The sequence below is a fragment of the Lonchura striata genome, chromosome 19 (genome assembly GCF_046129695.1).
Source record: "Lonchura striata isolate bLonStr1 chromosome 19, bLonStr1.mat, whole genome shotgun sequence".
In the NCBI taxonomy this organism is placed as follows: domain Eukaryota; kingdom Metazoa; phylum Chordata; class Aves; order Passeriformes; family Estrildidae; genus Lonchura; species Lonchura striata.
Genome location: NC_134621.1, coordinates 4,679,048 through 4,695,238, shown reverse-complemented (window position 1 = coordinate 4,695,238; position 16,191 = coordinate 4,679,048). Strand labels below are relative to the sequence as shown.

Here is a 16,191-nt window from a genome sequence, read left to right as displayed (position 1 = left end):
GGACAGGGGCCCAGGGCCAGGGGCCCCTGGGCACATCCTTTTTCCATTTTCCCTGGGAAAGAAAACTCAGCAGTCCAGGTTCCTGATGTCAGTTTGTAGGGCTCCCTTGGGTGTATCAGGGCAGCACAAGTTTGAGGTGGGGACAACTTCGGTGTGGGTTCCATCCTTCGATATAAGGATTTTTTGGAGTCAGCGCCAGGGGCCCCTGGGCACATCCTTTTTCCATTTTCCCTGGGAAAGAAAACTCAGCAGTCCAGGTTCCTGATGTCAGTTTGTAGGGCTCCCTTGGGTCTATCAGGGCAGCCCAAGTTTGAGGTGGGGACAACTTCGGTGTGGGGTCCATCCTTCGATATAAGGATTTTTTGTAGTGATGCCCCAGCCCAGGGCCAGGGGCCCCTGGGCACATCCTTTTTCCATTTTCCCTGGGAAAGAAAACTCAGCAGTCCAGGTTCCTGATGTCAGTTTGTAGGGCTCCCTTGGGTCTATCAGGGCAGCACAAGTTTGAGGTGGGGACAACTTCGGTGTGGGGTCCATCCTTCGATATAAGGATTTTTTGCAGTCAGGGCCAGGGGCCCAGGGCCAGGGGCCCCTGGGCACATCCTTTTTCCATTTTCCCTGGGAAAGAAAACTCAGCAGTCCAGGTTCCTGATGTCAGTTTGTAGGGCTCCCTTGGGTCTATCAGGGCAGCACAAGTTTGAGGTGGGGACAACTTCGGTGTGGGGTCCATCCTTCGATATAAGGATTTTTTGCAGTCAGGGCCAGGGGCCCCTGGGCACATCCTTTTTCCATTTTCCCTGGGAAAGAAAACTCAGCAGTTTAGGTTCCTGATGTCAGTTTGTAGGGCTCCCTTGGGTCTATCAGGGCAGCACAAGTTTGAGGTGGGGACATCTTCGGTGTGGGGTCCATCCTTCGATATAAGGATTCTTTGCAGTCAGGGCCAGGGGCCCCTGGGCACATCCTTTTTCCATTTTCCCTGGGAAAGAAAACTCAGCAGTTTAGGTTCCTGATGTCAGTTTGTAGGGCTCTCTTGGGTCTATCAGGGCAGCACAAGTTTGAGGTGGGGACAACTTCGGTGTGGGGTCCATCCTTCGATATAAGGATTTTTTGCAGTCAGGGCCAGGGGCCCCTGTGCACATCCTTTTTCCATTTTCCCTGGGAAAGAAAACTCAGCAGTCCAGGTTCCTGATGTCAGTTTGTAGGGCTTCCTTGGGTCTATCAGGGCAGCACAAGTTTGAGGTGGGGACAACTTCGGTGTGGGTTCCATCCTTCAATATAAGGATTTTTTGGAGTCAGCGCCAGGGGCCCCTGGGCACATCCTTTTTCCATTTTCCCTGGGAAAGAAAACTCAGCAGTCCAGGTTCCTGATGTCAGTTTGTAGGGCTCCCTTGGGTCTATCAGGGCAGCACAAGTTTGAGGTGGGGACATCTTCGGTGTGGGGTCCATCCTTCGATATAAGGATTTTTTCCAGTCAGGGACAGGGGCCCAGGGCCAGGGGCCCCTGGGCACATCCTTTTTCCATTTTCCCTGGGAAAGAAAACTCAGCAGTCCAGGTTCCTGATGTCAGTTTGTAGGGCTCCCTTGGGTCTATCAGGGCAGCACAAGTTTGAGGTGGGGACAACTTCGGTGTGGGTTCCAACCTTCGATATAAGGATTTTTTGCAGTCAGGGCCAGGGGCCCCTGGGCACATCCTTTTTCCATTTTCCCTGGGAAAGAAAACTCAGCAGTCCAGGTTCCTGATGTCAGTTTGTAGGGCTCCCTTGGGTCTATCAGGGCAGCACAAGTTTGAGGTGGGGACAACTTCGGTGTGGGGTCCATCCTTCGATATAAGGATTTTTTGCAGTCAGGGCCAGGGGCCCAGGGCCAGGGGCCCCTGGGCACATCCTTTTTCCATTTTCCCTGGGAAAGAAAACTCAGCAGTCCAGGTTCCTGATGTCAGTTTGTAGGGCTCCCTTGGGTCTATCAGGGCAGCACAAGTTTGAGGTGGGGACAACTTCGGTGGGGGGTCCTTGTCTCCTCGTGTGCCATGGAGAGGCACTGCTGGCCAAAATCACTTGACCCCCTCACAAGGTGAAGGCTCAATTCAGGGAGAGGAAATAATGAGGCCGGAAGCGAAAATTAAATATTTGCAATGATTTAAAATGGAAAATGGAAGGGAATGGTTTTTACATTCATCTCCTTTTGTTGGCATCTTTTCAAAGGGCTTTTATTGGGAAACCATAGCTGGAACCAGGGATTCTAGTGGGGAGAAAAGCTGTGTTTTTCCTACTTGAGGCTCAGTGCCTCCTGTGAGATATCCCACAGCAACAGGAGACGGGTTTGAGGTGAAACTTGAACTTTTGGTGCGTTTCCCCATCAGATCTGTCCATGCCTTCCCTGGCAGCCAGTCCAGCCATGCTGGCAGAGGTGTGAGGCCCCGCTGGATCGCTGCACACTCCAGCAAAGGCACCAGCCACTGCTGGAGCCTGAGCCAGGAGAAATAGTGACACCACTGAAGGGACAATCCTCCTGCCCCAGTGGGCAGGACACAGCCACTTCCAGACTGGTCTGGCTGGTCCCATGTGCTTCCAACACCCATGGCAGGGCACAGCCTGTCAGTGATGCTAGGGAAATGTACTGAAGAATTTATTGAATTGATAAGATTTTAAGAATTGGTGAGAATTTAAGAATTATTTATATTATAATTACTAAGAATTTATTAATTAAGAATGTTTTTCTTTGGGGAAATGTATTTAAGAAAGGGCAAAATGCAGTGAGGAGGGGGAAAACGTGATAGAAGGTCCTGTGACAGCATGGTTGGGGGAAAGAAGGGAAGGACGGGTGTTCCAGGTGCTGCACTTCTCCCCAGAAACCGCGGACAGAGCAGATATCCGAGTCTGGACCTAATATTAATTAGCAATAATTTAGCTGTTTGTTTTTCCCCCCGCTCCCTGCCGGTGCCCGGTCCTCCGGGCCGCCAGGGGGCGCGCTAGCGGCGCGGCCCCGCCGGGCGGCGCTCGCGCGCGGCGGCGGAAGGACGCTGGCCCGGCGCGTGCCCATGGAGGCCGGCGGGGCCCGCCGCCTCAGGTGGGGCGGGCGGGAGGGGAAAGCGGGGCGGGGAACCGGAGCTGCGGGAGGGCGCGGGAGCACCCGGGGAGCCCGCGCATCGCGGATGGGGGAGGCAGTACCGGAACCCATGCGGGCGCCAGGGCGGTACCGGGGGAGCCGCGGTCCGCTCTGCCGCCCCTCAGCACGCCGCTGTCGCCCGCAGCACGGCGGAGCAGCCCGAGGCTCGCCAGGCCCCGCGGAGCCCCCGCGGGCAGAAGGATTCGCTCCCCGACGGCTCGGCCCGGCAGGCCGAGAGGCTGCGGCGCTGCTGCGAGGAGCAGTGGCGGCTGCTCTGCGAGGAGCGCCCGGAGCGGCCGTAAGTCCATCCCTGGGAGCTGGGAATGGCTTTGCCCCGTGCGGGCAGAGCGCAGCTCGGGGTCACGGGTGGGAGCGAGATGTGGTAGCAGGAGGTGTTGGTCAGCGCAGTAAAGCCGCCCGCAGCTCTCCTCCACTCAGTGCCCGTGCGACCAGCCTGGCTGCCCCCGAAGGAGCGCAGGGACATGGTGGCACACCTGTGGCTTCAGAAAGTCCCTCACAGGGCTCTTGGTTTTTATAGGTGCGTCTATAATCCTGTAACCTTTGCAGGTATGAGCCACTGCCGCCTTGGGCATGATCCAAGTTACAGAGTGTCTTGTTGATGCTCCTGTGTGGCCTTGTGCAGATTTGACCAGGTGTCAGTGTCCCTGGTTTATCAGTTTTGGTGGGTTCAACAGTGCTGCCAGACTTTGGTGCTTATCACTTGGGAGACATTCACACCTCTCAATGTACACCTTCTCTGCTTGGCCTGCAACTATTAACTTTTCCCTGTGAGTTCCCATGGGTGGGGTACAGTGATTTGAGGATGTCTTGGCAGCAACCGAGTAATTGTATGACACAGAATCGCAGAATGGTTTGGGTTGGAAAGGACCTTAAAGATCACCCCATTGGACTCCCTGCTATAGGCAAGGACACTTTCCACTGCTCAGAGCCCCATCCAACCTGGCTGTGAACACTTACAGCAATGTGGCAGCCACAGCTGCTCTGGGCAACCTGTGTTAGTTCCTCAATATCCACATATCCTGGCTTAGGCTGTGCATCTCCAGCAAGCTGCTGTAGCCTGTGGACATGTCTCTGTGGTGCTGACTGAAGACACTTTTAACTGGCTGGTGATGATAAAGTGTGCTGCTAGACCCAGAGGATGATGGCTTTCTAAAGCCTTGTAAAAATGCCACCTGGAAACCTGCCTTTTTGACACCTTCCTGAGCTTGTTTTGTGTTGCTACACCAGCAGCTGACTGTAGACCACACTAACAGTAACAAACTAATCTTTAACCTACTCAGGGTTAACAAACCTCAGTCTTTAACCTTCTCAGGGTTAACAAACTAATCTTTATTCTTCTCAGGGGGAATCTGGTGAAGGCTGAGTGGAAACCGGAGCAGGGCATTGTGGAGCTGAAGTCCCCTGCGGTGAGTGCTACAGAGTGTGCTCAGTGCCATCATCTCCTGCTGCCTCACAGATTCTTTAATTTGCTTCTTGCAAAGGGAGGGAGCCTGGCTGTCATTAGGGAACAGCCAGAACCCATCAGGGATTTGTGCTCCTGTTCCAGGGAAAGTTCTGGCACACCATGGGGTTCTCGGAACGAGGCAAACAATGTCTGCTGCCCGAGGAAGCTCTGTACCTGCTGGAGTGTGTAAGTAGGATGAGGCATAACACCTGGTTCACAAGGAATTGTCTCTTTTAGTGTGTTGCTGATGGACCTGTTTGTCACCAGGCTATGGGTTCCGTACTCTGAGGCAGCCCCTGTGTCACTGACCGAGTGTGTTAGTTGGATCTGTGGCCAGCTCATTGATCTTAAGCAGAGACCTTTGGGGCTGCTGATTGGGATTTCTTCCCAGTATGTATGGCAGAAATAAATTTAATTGTGGCAGACAGACTAGTGAGACCACATTGTGTTCAGTGCTCCTCTGCTTGCAGAAATGCAGCATAAGGCTCAGCTGGATTTCTTTGCTGTAGAGAGGGGTTTTTTTGGTCTTTCCAGAATTGGTGCATTGATCTAAAGGGAACTTTTATCCCTTAGCAAAACAGATTGTGAGTGTCTGATGCCATCTCTTAAATCTTGGCAGCAAAGATGGGGCTTTTTTACCCCAGGCATTCTGATAAATAGTTTGTAAACAAATTGATGGCAATAAAAATCAGTCAGATGCTGAGTACAAAATGCCCCCAAAAGCAGAAAAGGTCAGTGAGATACCTTCAGCCTATGGCATGGAAAAGGTTTCTAGGGTTTTGTTTTCTTTATGAGTAAACACCGTTTAAAAATATAAAAAGGAGGAAAAAGAGGTGTAGCATAAAACAGCCTCCTGGAGGTCATTTGCTATTCCCTGGGAAAGTTATCTATGGGATCTCTGTGTCTGTAAAGGAAGTAAATACTTCTGAGGAGGCACCAATTGATGCCACCTGAAACTGCCATTCATTCCTCTGCTCCAGTTCTCAGTTGTGCTGGTCATAAGTGCTTTTGTTGTTGGGCTGTATCCTGAATCACTCAGATCATCAAAGTTAATTTATCTCTCCAAGCAGTGGTTATTTTAGCAGCTGGGCATTTTGCTCCCAGCTGCATCCTCTGAACAGATGCTGGAGCAGGAGCTGAGAGCTGTGGGTGGGAAATTCTTACCTGGCTGATCAAACCCAGGGTATGGGGGAACTGGGTATGGGAAAGGGACTGTAAGTAGTCCAGGTGGCACATGGGGAGAGGTGGATATCATGTCAGGGAGGGTGCTGGGACCACCCAGCTGTTAGGACCAGTGGGAAAGGACAGGGTGTGAGCTTGCATAGATTTGTTCCTGTGTCTCACACCAAGCTTTTGCCCTGCAGGGCTCTGTCCAGCTCTTTTACAGAGATGTGGCCCTGTCAATCCAGGAAGCCTACGAGACCCTGTTGTGCCAGGAGGCAATGAGCCTGTCACATTACCAGGTGTGTTGGGACCTCCAGCTGTTGGAGGAGGATGAAGGCAGGAAGCCCAGCCTCTGCCACACAAGCTCTTCCAGTGGCTGGAAGCAGGGTAGGATGATCGGGGACGGAATTCATCCTCAGTTGTTCCCACTCACCTTCTTCCAGGTGTTCAGTTCCCATTTCCCCACCTTTGCTGTGGGTCCTGAGCCTGGCATTTTCTCCTCTGCCAGTGCCACAGTGTGTTCATTGTCCTGGTTTAGGGCAATTTTGGGAGAAAAACCTCTAAATAGTTTTCCTCTAGAAAGCAAATTCAAGCAGCCCCTCCCACAACTGGTTTGGGAAAAAGATTTCCTTGGAGAAAAGTAGAAAAAATTGTTTATTTAACAGGCAAAGCATTCACCAGCACAAGAAAATGAAATACATTAAGCAATAAAACCTCTTGCTGCTCCAAAAGAGAGGACTAGAAAGTCCCCTTTGTGGGACCCCTTCGTGGGTTATAGCTTGGCTCACTCAGTCTCTGATCAGTCCCTCTGGTGCTGGAAATGCCATGGCCCAGGCCTGGCCCAGTGGGCCAGTTGTGAGCTGCCAGTGCTCCTTTGGGTGTTCAGCCCAGAGAAGATGAAACAGGTCAAAAGAAAAACCACAGTCCAGGGAACTTTTCTGCCTCAGCTAGTGAAAAACTAACTGAAAGCAAAGGAGAGCTCTGTCCCACCATCTGTCTGTCTGCAGACAGCACAGTCCAGGAGCTGGAATTTGGAGGAGTGAGTGCAGTTTCTGAAAACAAACTGCATGCTTCTTCTTCCCCCACCTTTGCACTCATAACCAATCTTAAAGGTGCAAAACTTATTTCTGGGCTGAAGAGGTGAATGGGGATATGAGCATCATAAAGTAACCCCAGGACATCACTCAGTCATAGTGGTAAATTGTTTGTGTTTAGAGCTGTCATTTAATCTTCTTGCTTTCCTTTGCTCTAAGGTGTTCAGCCACTTGAAGCAACTGGGTTATATTGTACTGAGATTTGACCCCAGGTAACCAATTTTTCCTTCCCGTGCTACATTCTCCTTCCTGAAGACCCTGAGACCCTCTATACCCACTGCCTGGCCCCAGGGAGTGGGACCAGAGAAGAGGATTTTGGCCCTGTATTCCACCTCTTGAGAGGATTAAAGACTAAAAGTGGCACTCTACCCTTCCTTGCTCCTCCCTCCTGAGGAGGTGATTTGGAACATGAAATGGGGCATGAACTGAGGGCCATCCTAGGCACACTTTGCCATTTTCTCTGTCTTTGGTTGCTGTATCCTGGGGGCTGAGCAGAGGGTAGTTCCTCTACATCACCCTGCTCTTAACCTCTGTGTTGGTCTCTCCTTCCAGCACTGTCCCATCTCCCTACGAGAGGCAGCTGAACTTGGAAAGTCACTGCAAGAGCTCTGGGAAGCACCATCGCAAGAGGAGGAGAAGTTCCAGCCCCTGGTAAGGATGTAGCCCAAAGCCTTCTCCCACCCCCTTCAGGCCATACTGGCTCAGGAACAGCTGCTTTGCTGCAGTGTCCCCAGGCCCTCCTGCTGGGGGTGACCTTGTCTGGCACCGTTGCTCTTGGCTGTCCCCAGGCAGTGCAGCACTTTTCCCGAACGCTTTGCAGTATTCCGTTTTGTCACATGTGTGTGTCATGCCAGGGCTAAGAGGGGAAAGTTGTCCCCAAGTCTTCCACCCGTGGTGCTGAGATGTCACAAGAGAAGGGTGGAGAGGCCAGTGCAAAAGGAACACGTGTCAGGTGCTTCCTCTACTCTTTTTTTTTTTTAGCAGAAGCACAGCTACCACAGTGCACATCTTGCATTTATCCACCTCTTCAGTCCAACTTACCTGCCAAGACTCAGCAGCAGAGAGCAGAGTTGTGTCCTAGGGCTTGCACATGTCCAAAACATCACCACAACCTGACAATGAGTAATTCTTCTCATAATTCTGACAGTTCCCAGGAGGTGGCGTCAGCCTTTCAGAAACGGGGAGGACGAGGCTGGAGAGTCTCTGCTGACAGTGAATCAATGCCTAAGAAGTTGTGGGATTGTAGGAACTGGGAGATTAAACTGCTGGTCTAAGAACTGCCCCATCTTCTCTGGAATCAGGGTCTGAATCTCACACGAATAAGAGGTGCTGGCAGGCAGGTTTCTGCCTGGTCTGTGCTGCTTTGGCTGAAGTCCATAGTGTTTGCATGGAGGTGTTTGGGTCAGTGTCTAGGGTGTGGACCTGGTGTGGCAGGTTGGGAGCATTGTCTATACAAATCAAGGCTGAGATTCTCTTGGGCGTTGAAGTCAAACCTTGTGCATGACTTCCCAGAAGTTTAATCTGCCTTTGGCAATTCACTGTTTAGTTTTGGCCTGCTTTTTATTTTCTCATTTGTCTCAAACAAGGAGGTTGTTGTGAAGGGTTTGCAGACCTATCTGGGGGTTCCTGCCACCTTTGCTGTCCTTCAGGCTTGGCAGACTGCCTTCTTCCTGTTAGCGGGGAGCAAGCAGAATTTAAAGGAAAGCAAGCTCTATCACATGCTCTCCTGAATTTTTTACTGTTCCTTTGTCTTTAGGTTGCATGAGAAGAAACATAAAGTATATGAGGACCTTTCAGAAGCTGGAGGGACCTCCAGCAAAGATGGAAACTACTATGGAGACTCCATTCCCATGGATGAAAAGCCCTTGTCAGTGCAGCCAAAGGAATCAGATGCTGGCAGTGCAGAGGGGGAGTCAATGCCAGTTCCTCTTGATACAGGACAAAAGGACTCTCTGAGCTCCTCCAGCAGGCAGGCTGAGAAGAGAGAGGAGAGCAGCACTGGCACCCATGCACCTCGCTGGGATTTTACCACCATCACCTTTCCCAACATGGCCTCAGACCAGCTGTGCACACATCTGCCCTCCCCTGACAGCAGGCTCCTGCCAGAGAATGTGCCAGGCAGGGAGGTGGACGCAGCTTCCTGGTGCACACAGATCAACCAGAAACAGGAGAAGCTGTCACGGAAGGAGAGGAAGCAGCGGGAGAGGGAGAGCAGGTACAAGAGCAGTGTCAATGCCGACCAGGAGGTGAGGCACTGCTCCAACTGGCAGGAGTACAAAGCCCTCTTGGAGCAGAGGAGACAGCAGAGGGTTTGGAAGCGACCAGCACACCTCTGGGACCAAGCTGTCACACCGCTGCTGTGGCCAGAAGAAGTGACCTCGCCAGGTAGTGGCTCTGGGAACTTGACAGGGACCATTCTCTCCCCCCCAGCTCTGAGAAAGAGTGCTTGGTATGCAGCAGCAAAAGGGATGACATGTTGAAGCTGAACATCAGTTTTGGGGACAGTATTTTGAGCAGGAGAATCTTTCTATAACCCACTCAAGTGCCAGGATAAACAGGGCCTTGGGAGGGCTTCTAATCCGTTCCCCATGTCCTGCTGTATTGCAGTCCTTCCTGCTGGGCTTTTAGGCATGTGCAGTCAGGGTGCAAAGCAACTGCAGAGTGTCTGGGCTGTGTGCTGGGAGGAGATGAGGAAGTTGAGGTCTTTGAAGTAGCCAGTGGTGACTGTGGAGCTGCCAACCATTGTCAGAGGAGGAAGGCTCGTGGGTGGTGTGGAGTGCTTGGAGTGCCCTGGGAGGGAAATTGCTGGTCTGATCCTTTCTCGTTCCTTCTCCCTCCAGCTGCGCTCCTCCAGCAGATCAGTGTGCTGCAGCCCTCCCACATCCTGGATGGAGCCTCCCGGTTAGTATCCAGCCAGTCAGCTTGGAGCTGTTGGGGAGCAGGAGTGTCTTGGGACTGTCCCTGCTTGTGAGGTCTGTGAGGTGCTCCCAGCAGCAGTTTAGGAGCTGCCACACATATCCAGGGTGCCAAGAGAGCCCTGCTCCATGACCCCCTAGCATCTCTAGTGAGGGGGTGACATTTCCATGAATACCAGGTCCTGCAGCAACAGAGCCAGGGCTTTCTAGGCCAATTAAAACAGCATCTTATCCTGCCCTTCCCTCTGCAGAGCCAGAGGTTTTATAGGGTTTCACCTGTGCCTCATCCTTGGAATGTGCTGCCATCCCTGCTTCAGTGGTTACAAAACCTTGGCTTTGGGACTTGGGGTTCTGCTTCTGCCTCAGAGTCTGTGTGGTGCTTGTGTGCAGTCCCTGCAGTGCTTTGCTCTTGACTTTGTTAGTGCTGCTTCTTGTGAGGGCGTGGGGTAGATGTGAGCCACGATCTTGCTCTGGTCTGACTACAGGAAAGCTCTGGAAAGTAATTCAGTTGCAGGGAGTAATTCAGTCTTTTGAGGAGTGAAGCCTTTCAGGAGACCCAAACTAGTCAGAACTAGACCCAAAATGAAGGGAGTTTTTGCTCTCTCTTTTCTCTGCTGTACTCATACTCTGCAGTGTTTCAATCCCGTACCTGTGTGGGTGTGTTCCCCTGCAGGCTGCAGGAGGACCCAGAGGCCATGAAGATAGACTTCAACGTGTATCAAGCAGACGCAGTGTCCAAATTTAAGAAGACAAACCCTGGGAAGCCCCATGTCAGGATGTGTGTTCGGAGGTACCAGTGAGTCTTGTGCTGTTTCTGAAACTTTGCAGTTGTTGTGGAAAAGAAGTGCTAATGATCTGTAAATGACCCAGCATCTTGTGAGCTTTACAGATCATCAGAGTGTCTCATTTGAGGGTGGTCCTGCCCGCACAGGATTTTTTTTTTTCTTTCAGTTCCTCCTGCTTTGTTGGTGTCTGTGGCAGTTTCCCCCCCTTCCCCCTGCCCTTGCATTCAACCCACACTGTTTGGTCATCTGGTTGCTGCTCTGAGTATGTCTGAGTATCGCTGGGAGTCAGGAGAAAGAAGCCACAGCTTTTATGCAATGCTTGTGAAATTCAGGTAGAACCCAGCGCTATGGGAGCTGAATCCTCAGTCGGTGCAGATTCACTGTGGATTTCTGTAGAGAATTTCTGCAGAACTTACTACAGGCTCTGAGCCATGGGTTCAGCATTTTGATCTTTGTCAAGTGTAATGTTAAAATCACCAAGAACAGAGGGTAGGTGTCCCCTTTCTTGCTGGATCCAGGACCTGGTACTTAAACTCCATAGCTAGGTACAAAGTTCAGTTTCTGCCTTTTCTCATTTTACTTTACTGAAACTGTCCCTCTGCTCTCTGCAGCTGTAGTAGACAGAGCAAGGAAGGTGGTAATGCAGTTTTACCAAGGTATGTCATGAACCAATAGGATGATCCTTGTTGCATAAATATTTTCCTTGATGAGCTAACATACTCTGCAGAATTAAAAGGAGGGAGAAAGCAGGTCAGATGTTGATCTCAGCAACCTAAAGAGCTTTCCAGCACAAAGATATTAAGATTGCAGTGGATTGACCATTTGCCAATATCACTGTGACCCGTATCTAGTGGGCACAGCGTGGAGCAGTGTGCAGTTATCCTTGTTTTTGGCAAAGGATTCAACAGCTCCCAGTTCCTGGCATACTGGATACTCACTCTCAGGGCTGGCAGCTTTTTGCTCGGACTGCAGTGGATGAGGAGAATCACCACCAGCTCCTCAGGCCAAAGGGAGCTGTTGTGATGGCTGGCCAGGACAGCTTTGCCTCTGTGTTCCTCTTGCTTGGAGAACAAACAGGATGTTTTTTTCTCTCTGTAGCTTTGATGAGCAGATCCCCTCCCTGCGGGCTTTGAAGCAGGTGACGTATCTGAGTGGGGATGTCCCGTTGGTCTTTGCACTGGTGGATCATGGAGAAATCACCTTCTATTCACTGAAGGAGTTCAAGCTGCCTGTTGATATTAATCACTGAAGTTGCTATCACTTGGAGAAATGGGATGGGATAAAAGGAAGAGCTTTACTCAGGAGCTGTTTTCCTGATTAATGAAATATTACAGAAAACAGAGCCTGGGATAACTGGAACTTTGGGAAGTTGGCCACTTTATTGGCTGTTACAGACTTCACCCACACAGATGGCTCAGGCATAATGGTTAATTTACAGCGTACAAGTCTGTTTGGCTTAGCTGGGCTTTTCTGGGCTGGAGTACACACTGCTTTGTTCTTGAAACCACTGGCTCTCCGGCTTTCTCACCTCATGGACCACCAGCCTGCTTTCCTGAGTAATTTTTTGCTGACTGTGGACCATTAGAAAACACTTTGCTGGTGATCCTTTTGTCACAAGTAAACCACTGTGCTATATCAGTGGAGTGGTTGGAGTGTCACTGAGGTAAATCAGGGACAGAATAAGCTGATCAGTGCTGGTGGCCTGAGCCTCTGTCATTCAGCTGTGTCAACGACCATCAGATCAGAGTCTGGTCTGAAAAAGGCACAGCCATAAATTCAGTCACCTGGAGGAAAGTGTCCAGACACTCAAGAGCAGGAAACTGTGCCTTGAACACAGTTTCACGAGCCAGAGGCCACAGAAAGTCCCAGAGCATTGCAGATGGCAGCTTGGCCTCCTGAGCTTCATTTTGGCCACCCAGTGTTAAGCCGTGCTAAAACTTGACCACCACTATGAGCACACTGCATCTGGCAGTCTCACCAGGGCTGAGCTGCAGCCCCTCTCTTTCAGCCCAACATCCTCTTTCCTGGCTGTGGATCCTTGTTATTTGTCTTGCACGTGGGAGGTCCCTGAGTAAAGAAAAAGGCTCCAAATTCCTCATGAGTTTTCCAATCTGGTCTCCACCAGCATATCTAGGTACCAAATTTGCTTTAGCCTCTATGCCAAAAGTGCCAGGTGTCAGAAGGTCTGCTCAGTGGGTGGAGGTGAGCTAAGCATGGCTGTGCTTGATATCAAAGTTTTCAGAACTGTAATAGCAACTGGTTTAGATGTGTTTTATTTGGTATTTTTTTAATTCCTTTTGGACATGTGGAGAAGGCTGAGCAATAAAAAAAACCCTTTTCCAACGACGCAGGCTCCTTGGTGCGTTTCTTAATTACCCTAGAAATGTTAAATTATGCAGAGGGAGGCTGTGGAGGCTACTGGGACCCGAGCAGAAGCAGCAGCTGGTGAATGCCTGCTCAAGGTCATGCAGCCCTGTGGCTGCGTAACCCTGGTAACCCTGCTCCTACGCCGGCCGTGCTTGGCTGCAGCCGCTGCCCTGACCCCGGGGAGGGCAGCGTGACTCAGAGCCCGGAGGTGTCCCTGCATCCGCGTGCAGTTCCTGTCGGCACTCCACACCTCTTCCTCGTTCATCTTCCTCCTGCGTGCTCAGAGGTATCATAGCCCGGGGTGCCGCGGCTCTGCTGCCAGCGCCTGTTTCGCACACACGCCCCAGTTATCAGATGCTGGAAGTGGCGGGGCTCTCCTGAGGTGAGGGGTCTGGCGGCTCCTCCCACGCTCCCTCCCCTTCCTCTTCCTCCTTCCAGCAGGGCTTTGGCTCTGATAGTTTTCGCTAAAGCCGGGGTTGGCAGCCCCGGCTGCCCTCAGCATTCTCTCAGACTGTTTTACAGATTAAAGGCAGTGGCAAGGGAGTTTCTAAGAACAGGCGCAGCCAGGAGAAGTGCAGCCTGACCCACAAAGCTCAAGTTTGTCCTGGAATTAGGTCAAACTCACTCCTGTTGATTTCAATCAGTCTCATCTCTTTATGCCAAGGTGGAATTGTATCAATGAAGTCTACCAGAGCCACCCAGTGAGTTTCACTGGGGCAGAGACTCCCTGATTCAGCACAAGACAATTACAGTTTAATAACCACTGCAGAGAGGATTGAGAAACTGTGGCTGTCTTGCTCAGCACTGTAACATCTGATGGTGCCTTTACCCACCCCAGAACAGGAGCATGATCCAGACTGATACCACTGCTCCATTTTGGCCTGGGATGCAGATTAGCTGCTCATTGCAAGAAGATGAAAGAACCAAATATTTAATTGAAAAACATCACTTTTGGAAACGCGGGTGAAATACTGTTACTGGACCCTTGTCAGAGGTAATTTCAAGTTTTTGCATGGATGCAGAGAGGGCAGACCTTCACCTAGCCATTGCCCTTTACATAAATACAGCTTCCTTGTCCATCTACTGTTCCCTGCAGCAGGACGCAGGGTGGCTGCTGCGGGGCGGTGCAATGGGACTTGGTATTCCTCTCTCCAGCGAGTGCTTCGACTCTTTGCAACGTCTGCCTATTTTCGCAGGCAGGGCTGTGAAAGCTGGGAGCTCCGTCGCGGGGCTGGAGCCCGGAGGAAGGGCCCTGGAGCCCGGCCCCGGCTTTCCCCGCCGCCCTTTCCCGGCCTTTTCCCGGCGCCGGCTGCCCGCGCTCCCCGAGCCGCGCGGTGCCGCTCCCTGATTGGCTACAGCGAGCGCGCTGCTGAATTATTCATGAGTGCGCTGGCCGAAAGGGAGGCAGAGCCGCGGCTTATTTGCATGCGAGGCCACGCCCACGCGCGCGGTTTGTATATCGTGGCTCCGCCCACGGGGCGGCCCCGCCCCGCCGCGCCCCGCCCGGAGGTGCCCGCGGAGCGAGGCCGCCGCGCAGCTGAGGGGGAGCGGGCGCGGAGCGGAGCGCGGCCGGGGCGGCCCGGCCCCAGCCCCCGCAGGTGAGCGCCGCTCGCTGGGGCCGCGCGGGGAGGCGGGAGGCGGGAGGCGCTCCCGGGAGGGGTCCCGGCGCGGGGTCCGGCCGGCACGGCCCCGCGGAGCTCTCCGGGGCGGCCCCGCCATGCCCGCCCGTGCTGGGCTGCGCGGCCGGGCCGGCAGGTGCTCGCTGGTTCCCCCGAGAGGGTTCACTCCGCCGGTGCCCGGCTCTCCGCCCTGCCGGGCCGGCCACACCTGGAGCCCCGGCGCACCCGGGGACTCCGGCAGTGTCTCCCCGTGGAACTTGCAGCGGAGGGCTGCTGGCGTTTTGTTCGCTGTTGCGTCCGGTCCCGGGCTCGCCGCGCTGTGCCTGCACGGCCGGAGCGCGGCAGCTCCGCATCCCGGGATTCCCCGGGGGAGGTGGCGGCAGTGGCCGCTCCGGGACTTCCTGCCGGGCCCTGCAGCGGGACCGGCCCGGGGCCGCTCCCGGCGCGCGGAGCCTCCGCGGGGCTGCGGGAGCCGCTCCCGCCCGGTCCCGCGGGCAGCGGTGCCCCGCTCGCAGCCCGGCCCCGCAAGCACCAGTGCTGCCGCTGGCTCCGAGCAGCGGGTCTTGGAGAAGACAAGAGCTGCAGTGACTCTGAGTCCCGTGGGATATTCTGTTAGCATTTTCTCTCTTTTTTATTTCCTATGCCCGTATTAAATGCATCTTGTCACTACTAGTGGTTTTTCTTTCTCCTCCCCGAAGTTGAGAACTCGCTGAATGAAAGAGCACGTTGATTCCAGCAGGCAGCGAACAGGTGTAATAAAACGGTGAAGGAAGTTGTTCAGCCTTTGTCTCAGGTTGCCCTTCATTGTGCCACGGGAACAGGCTCTTGCTGGTATCTCCCCTCCTGGAGCTGGGGCTTAACCTTGGTATTGGAGAAAGCTTTGCCTGTTTGTGTTTAGTTTTGTTGATGGTGTAGAGCAGTTGAATCACACTCCCGGGTGTGTGTTTCTGCAGCCAATGACACAAAACCTTGTGCTGGTGTGACAGGAGAGGGGGACAGCTCCACTGAGATGGTAGAAGTAAAAGTCCATTGTCATGTCTTACTTGATGGGGAATGCTGCTCTTTGTAGTCATCTGAGAGCACTTCAGTCAACTGGAATATCTGGCTTTACCAAGTCCCAGCTGAAGCTGTGTGCCCAGAGCAGCTGCCTGGTGATCTTAACTTTGAATCGGGAAGTTGCTGCTTCTGGCAAGTGGAATGCAAAGTGCTGGTACGTCCCAAGGCTCCTCCATGCATCCTGGCACGTTCCTTGTCGGGGTAGACTGACCCGTGGAGAGGATGAGGATGATCTGTGCCAGTAGTGAGCAGTCCCTAATCCTGCTCAGTGCTGCTTGTAGCCTGTCAAGGGGCTCTATATAGTTTGTGGTATTGGAGAGGGAGAAGAGTTCTCAAACATCTTCATAGGATGGTACTGAGGAATGTCTTTTATTTGGTTTTGAACAAATTGCATCTGCTATAACAGCTGACCAAAGAAAAGTACTGGAGGAGTTAAACCAGTTGAGAGCCCTTTATCTTCCAGTGGCCTTTGGTATGGTAACATAATTATTCCTGGGAATTGCTTATGGAAGAGGTGTGGCTTTTCTTGGCTGACAATAGAAGCTTGAGAAATGTCAAAGACCAAGGGAGGTTTTAAACCTATGTCTTGCATGGCAATAAGAGTATGTGATACTGCTAGTACAA

General features: G+C 52.6%; 2 protein-coding genes across 4 annotated transcripts in view; both read left to right on the top strand.

Moving 5' to 3' along the window:
- The first annotated feature begins 3,018 nt into the window (after nucleotides 1-3,018).
- TSEN54 (tRNA splicing endonuclease subunit 54) lies at nucleotides 3,019-12,871 on the top strand. 2 transcript variants are annotated; one of them, XM_021541653.2, is made up of 11 exons: nucleotides 3,019-3,063; nucleotides 3,248-3,400; nucleotides 4,466-4,529; nucleotides 4,670-4,753; nucleotides 5,932-6,030; nucleotides 6,985-7,037; nucleotides 7,378-7,476; nucleotides 8,582-9,210; nucleotides 9,666-9,726; nucleotides 10,414-10,530; nucleotides 11,624-12,871. In XM_021541653.2, exons 1-11 carry the CDS (start codon nucleotides 3,035-3,037, stop codon nucleotides 11,772-11,774), a joined length of 1,539 nt encoding a protein of 512 aa, XP_021397328.2. In that variant the 5' UTR covers nucleotides 3,019-3,034; the 3' UTR covers nucleotides 11,775-12,871. The 2 variants fall into 2 exon arrangements, with proteins under 2 accessions (XP_021397328.2, XP_021397327.2); XM_021541652.2 differs by having other exon boundaries at nucleotides 10,414-10,536.
- Nucleotides 12,872-14,408: 1,537 nt separating this feature from the next.
- Nucleotides 14,409-16,191, top strand: part of LLGL2 (LLGL scribble cell polarity complex component 2) — a 32,886-nt gene continuing 31,103 nt past the window's right edge. For both annotated transcript variants that reach the window (XM_021541656.3, XM_021541655.3), the window contains exon 1: nucleotides 14,409-14,490. The gene's annotated coding sequence lies outside the window, so the exon portion shown is untranslated. The remainder of the gene's footprint in view (nucleotides 14,491-16,191) is intronic.